The sequence below is a fragment of the Melampsora larici-populina genome, assembly GCF_000204055.1.
Source record: "Melampsora larici-populina 98AG31 unplaced genomic scaffold MELLAscaffold_20, whole genome shotgun sequence".
In the NCBI taxonomy this organism is placed as follows: domain Eukaryota; kingdom Fungi; phylum Basidiomycota; class Pucciniomycetes; order Pucciniales; family Melampsoraceae; genus Melampsora; species Melampsora laricis-populina.
In genome coordinates, this window is record NW_006768784.1 from 1087896 (window position 1) to 1093487 (window position 5592).

Consider the following 5592-nt stretch of genomic DNA (forward strand, 5'->3'; position numbering starts at 1 on the left):
ACACGCATGATGTGGGATTCGAACATCGACCTGGCGTATAAGCGATATATACTACAATTCCAGGGACTTTGCAAGAATCAAGTGTCACTTGTCATTATGAAACTTTTCCTTTCAGCACTTCTGTGCGCGTAGGAAATCTTTCCAGATGGCTCCTTTAGTACTTCTGTGTGCCTTGGACACTATTGCAGAAGGCCAAGTGGGATGTTAGCCGATAAACCCGTTACGATCCAAATCGACTTCACGACAAGTTACAATCACTCTGATTTTTTTGCATTTTGGTTGGTAAGGCTTCAGCTCAATTGACACTCTTCTTTTTAAAGCTTACTATCCTTGGTCAACCTTTTACAGGCTGGAGATACCTACAGTACTACCAGACACCAGATACATATATAGTGTATGGGACTTGTAATTTTACCTTCTCATTTTCGATATCATAAGATAACTTTCTTGATCATCAATTTCTCACAAATGTTCATGTTACATTTTAGCAGATAGAGTAAAAATACAACATATGGTATTACTATGACTATTCAAACAGTGTTGCTGGGTTTACAGCAGAACTAATATCTATCAAATCCAGCTCGTGTATAAGCCCAGAAACTGCATCATCATGCTCACCATCTGAGCTACTGTCATCATCGTTGATAATCACAGAATTCTGGCCTTCGATATCGTCCTCGTCCATATCCTCTTCTTCTGTAACCTCTTCTTCCGTAGCTGTATCAATATCACCAGGAATCATAGACAGATGTCCCTCTTTGAGGAGAGTTGTGATATGATCTATCTGATTTTCCCATGTTTTCTTGAGGTCTTCATCTCCAACTTGGCTATGATGTGTCCGAGAAAAAACTTCAAGTAGTCCTTCATTCCACATGAGCTGTAGGTTTGCCATTTTAACAGACCGATTGTTGATGACCACAGTAGCTGCGTTCTGACGAGCCAGAGGAGGTAAACATGAAAGTGTGGGGTGAGAGGTCAGAGTAGTCGCTAGGATTGGGTCAGAGTTTGGTACCGATTTCAAAGAAAGGAGAGTCCTCCAGATTTGATTGTGGCTCGTGATTGCCCAACACATAGCTCGGCGAGCCTCCCAGCCAAGCCGCCTGAGCTCCTCGGTTGCTCGATCAGCATATGCAACTTGCTGCATGCCATGTCTCGTCTTTGGATCTACTGCCCAAGGTGCTTCCAGTTTTGTGAAGAGAGAGTCGTTCCAGAAGGGATGATCTGCTTGGATATGAATTAGATCGTTATAATCAATATTTTCTGGGAGCTGATGGTGTGGATATTCCGCGTGGTATTCCGCCCAACGAGTTTGATATGTTTCAACAACTTTCTTAAGCTGTGTTACATGCTTCCGAAGTGCAACAAGCAAATTGGTCTTTCCCTTATGTCCTAGTTGGAAGGGAGAGTAGTAAGCTTCGCACTTGTATTGAATTTCGTTCCAATTTGTGACTTACCTAGATTTGATTCATGTCCATCTGTGCGACTCTGTTGGAGTGGTCGCTTTTCCTCACATATGGCAATATACTTCAGCCCAACTTCGTGCTTACTGTACCAGAGCTTGAGGAATGCTTTCTGCTCGTTTTCTAATCCCAGAACATTTGCAGTGCCTACTTTTGCCGCCTGCTTATCAATTCGCTCTTTCAGATCAGCTGTGGACCAAAGTCGAGCAAGAACCTGTTCAGGTGTAAGCATTGGCTTTAACCTGCCAAAAAAACAACACTGTCAATAATTATAAATCCTAGTATATATGAATCGACTTACCACTCAGCTTCTAGTTCATCTTGTAAAGATAATAGACGACCAAGTTCTAACTGTTGCTTCAACAAGACTGCCTGCTTACTTGTGTATGCTTCGCGCTCGGAAGCCCACTGCCCACGGAAAAAATCGGCTGAATACTTGTTTCCAGGTAAGGCTGGGTTGTCCATATCAAAGAGGGAATTCAAAGCGGATTGGGCTTCTCTAGAGACCTTCACAGCATTTTGAAATCGTTTTTGAAGCCATGTTCCTATTGTATCAAGCCCACATCAGATAAGTATAGACGTTATAGAATTAAATTTAATCTTACCAGCTCCTTCGTTAACCTTGGAAGAATAAAATACAGCGCGCCAATGGATAGCCAGTATCCGATGAAGCCTAGTGGAGATGCGAAGGGGGGCAACGAGAGCGGATAAAAATGACCAAAGCCTCTCGAGGCCCTCACCATCGGAAAGCCCCCAATACTCGTTGAAGCGAGGGTGGTACATAATTTGACAGGCCCACTGATGCACGTATGCGTGGAATACGGAAGTCCCAAACTTCATCTTCTTGATATCCTCGTCATGAAATAGCCCACGCTGAAATTAAAAATTCAATCACTTTTGATTAGTTGCTAGCTGGTGAGTTATAAGCCGTGATGAGACAAAGACTGACCTTTGCTATATGTACATCAAGGTGGCAGCCGATATCATAGAGTACACCAATAAACTTGTCAGGGTACAGTTCTCGAAGCTGTTTGAGAATTCCCACAGGGTAATAGAGTCTAAACGTAAAGGCACATTAGGTCTTGGCTTGTTTTTTTGCTTGGTACGTGATTCAAAGCTCACTTTTCACCACTCTGATAGATATTCACAAATTGAAGAGGAACATCATGACGACATGCACTTGCAAATAGACCTGTATCATCACATCTGTCCCATGATGTGCTATTTCGAACATCGTTGGCGGCGGTATGGGAATCAGAACACGAAGTCTAAATTCAAAGACACCATCAGTGTTGATGGAATTGAGATGAAACAGAAAAAAAGATACACACCTTAAGATTATTGGCTTGATTGTCGGTTTCTCGACAAGCAACAACGTCTTTTTCAAGCTTGCTAGGTGGAATGAAGAAGTGAGGATATTGGTCGTCTTGAAGCGAGTCTTTGCTGGCGTGAGACTGGTGGCGGTGTTGAAAATTACCGTCCATTGCAATGATAAAGTCAGGTTCGTTGGGAGACACCTTGACTTCTCCATCTGCTGGACCAAAGCACCGAGGACAACGAGCAGCAGAGATATCTAGGGGGGATAGTTGAAGGCCTTCTTCGTATAGAGTTTGTTGACCAACGAGAATTCGACGGTAGGCGTCAATTGCTTGAGTGAAAGGACGTCTGAGATTGTGATTGACATTCTTCTGGTGTCTTCCCTTGATTTGTTCGGGTGTCAATCTTGAATGACATTGTTCGTCCAAAAAGGACATCAGTGTGTCAATAAAGCCTGAAGTTGATACTGATAGGTGGTTCCAGAGGTGATGGTGGAATTGGACTAGCCGGACAGAGAAGGCGGTGCGAGGAAACTGAGGTGAGCCAGCTATGTAACCAAGGTGAAGAAGATGTATCACATCGGGTAGACAACCACAGAATGTGACTTGACGTCTTCTAGTGTGACCTAAGCCAATGTGCAAAGTGATAGTCAATAAACTAGAACGGAACAGAACAAAAATAACTACTTACTGAGAAGGTCAATCAGGTCAACTCGTTGCCGTCGAAGTTTGTCAGAAGGACACTTGCATTGAACCTCATTGGACAAATATGAGTATGGCTTTGTCCAATTACATGTAGAGTATTGAAGGTGGAGATATGTTGCCGTCAGTTGGGTTTCAAGTGCCTTCCACTTTTGTTGCCGCCTGGCTCGGGCTTCAGCATGTCGAAGTGATTTTTGATGGCTAGCATATTGGTCGCCGGAGAAGTCTGTGATTTCTTCATGGATACAATCATTTGTGTCTTCCCACCCATCATTGTCATCTTCTGTGGCAGAGGGAAGCAGGGGTGTTGGACGTTCGAGGAAACCAAGCTCTTGAGCAATCCTCAAAGCTTCAGGGCGGGTCATACCTGGTGGTGCGGTGTTGTTTTGTCGTTGACGGGTTCGTCGGTTGCCAAACATATCAGCATCATACCCAGAAAGACGGTAATCGTTACGTGGCATATTGGTGCGTTGAGATTCAAGTTGTAGTGGTAATTCAATTGAGGTGGAGGTGGATGAGGACAAGTCCGGGGCAATACATATGTAGTTCAGGACTCAGTGAGTCAGGGCACAGGGGCAGGGCTACGGCTACGCTACATATACGTTGTGTACACTATGTCATGCTGTGTATGTAGTGTACATGTGCCATAGGGCTCTTAAGCCTTATCTGGCTAAGTTGTATGTATGAAATTTCAAAAAACTTCTTGGTAAGTGTATATTTGGGGTACCGAGATGGGGAGATGCGTGAGATGGGTCGAGATGAGAGGGTTGATGCTGGAAGCAGCAGTATGGTACATTCTATTCACTGCTTCAAGTGGTTGAATAAGGTACCCCAAGGTGTCCTTTGGTCCAGAGAACCATTGCCTGAAGGGAAAAGCTGTAGAGGCCTTTTAAGGCGCTCCCAACCCTGAGTAAGGAGTTTGCACAAGTTTGGCATAAGTCCCTCGCTCGACCGTCGATGCCTCGCGAGTAGGCGCGAGCGTGGGACTTTGATAAGTTTATCACTCCCCATCACTCCCCATCACTCCCCAGTACCGAACCACCTTCATCATCTGGTTTACTTATCTTACATCATACTTCAAACATCTTCTGGGTGAAGAAAATGATTTCTTGAGATTTCCAACTTGATGGAAGTCCATCAAAGAAAACTTTTCACACTTGCACCTGAAAACTTGGTGATTCAAAACAAATTATTGAATCAAATGAATAAAATTGATACATACATACCTTAAACTCTTATCTTCTGATGCAAATCACAAACAGTCACCTCCATTTCCATTTTTCACATCTTGGCATTTTCAAACCCATAAAACTTTACAACAATCTTTGAGAATATCATGCTTGTATGTAAACAGACCAAAGCCAACCCATTTTGTGGAAATGAGTTCAAGTAAAACTTACTAATGCTTAAATGGAAAACACTAAATCAGAGAATGTGGTGTTTGGGTGAAAATCCTAGGCTGAATGCCTAGGGTTGATAATTTCTTGAACAATGATAACCACAAAAAACCCCCTCTCCGACCCGCCTATGAAACAGGTAGTCTAAGAGTGGTGAAGAAAGGAGAGGGAATTAAAGAAACAGAAGGTCAGCATCCAATCATCATTATTCATCCCAAACCAGGCTAAAACACCATTAACCAACACAAAAAGGCTTGAAAAGATTGCCATTAACCAAAGGATTAGGTACAAAGAAGATACCATTAACTGATCCAATGCATACCCAAGGCACAAAAGCCATGAACCGCGGTATCAAAAGAAACAAAAGCATGAAAGCTACCGTACAAAAGAAACTCAACAGCAAGGCTCATATCTTATTTTAAGAAAAAGGCACGGTTGCTCCGATGTGCGATGAATGCCCAATAACATTGTTTTTGTTCTTTGGCAAATGCAATGCCATGTGACCACGGACATAGATCAAGAACGCATCGGTTGACCAACGCCCCACACTTTTGATATTGTCCATGGAATAGCCAGCTTGAGCTAACGCTGTTGCACCGCTGGAACATAAAGAGTGAACAGAAAAACTTTTGTTGAAAAACATATGAAACCGGGATAAAAACCATGAGCGAGATGGTTGAGAACCATTTGAGGTTAAGGACAGAGGAGTTGATGAAA

The 5592-nt window shown here is 43.1% G+C and overlaps 1 protein-coding gene across 1 annotated transcript; it reads right to left on the minus strand.

Annotated features, from left to right (window-relative positions):
• Positions 1–812: 812 nt before the first annotated feature.
• MELLADRAFT_106960 (uncharacterized protein) lies at positions 813–3939 on the minus strand (the record flags this gene model as incomplete). Its single annotated transcript, XM_007410444.1, has 9 exons — positions 813–827; positions 851–1389; positions 1455–1702; positions 1762–2005; positions 2066–2081; positions 2410–2487; positions 2792–2852; positions 3312–3402; positions 3468–3939. The coding sequence occupies 9 exons, from the start codon at positions 3937–3939 to the stop codon at positions 813–815; spliced, it is 1764 nt and encodes a 587-aa protein (XP_007410506.1).
• Between the last annotated feature and the right edge of the window lie 1653 nt (positions 3940–5592).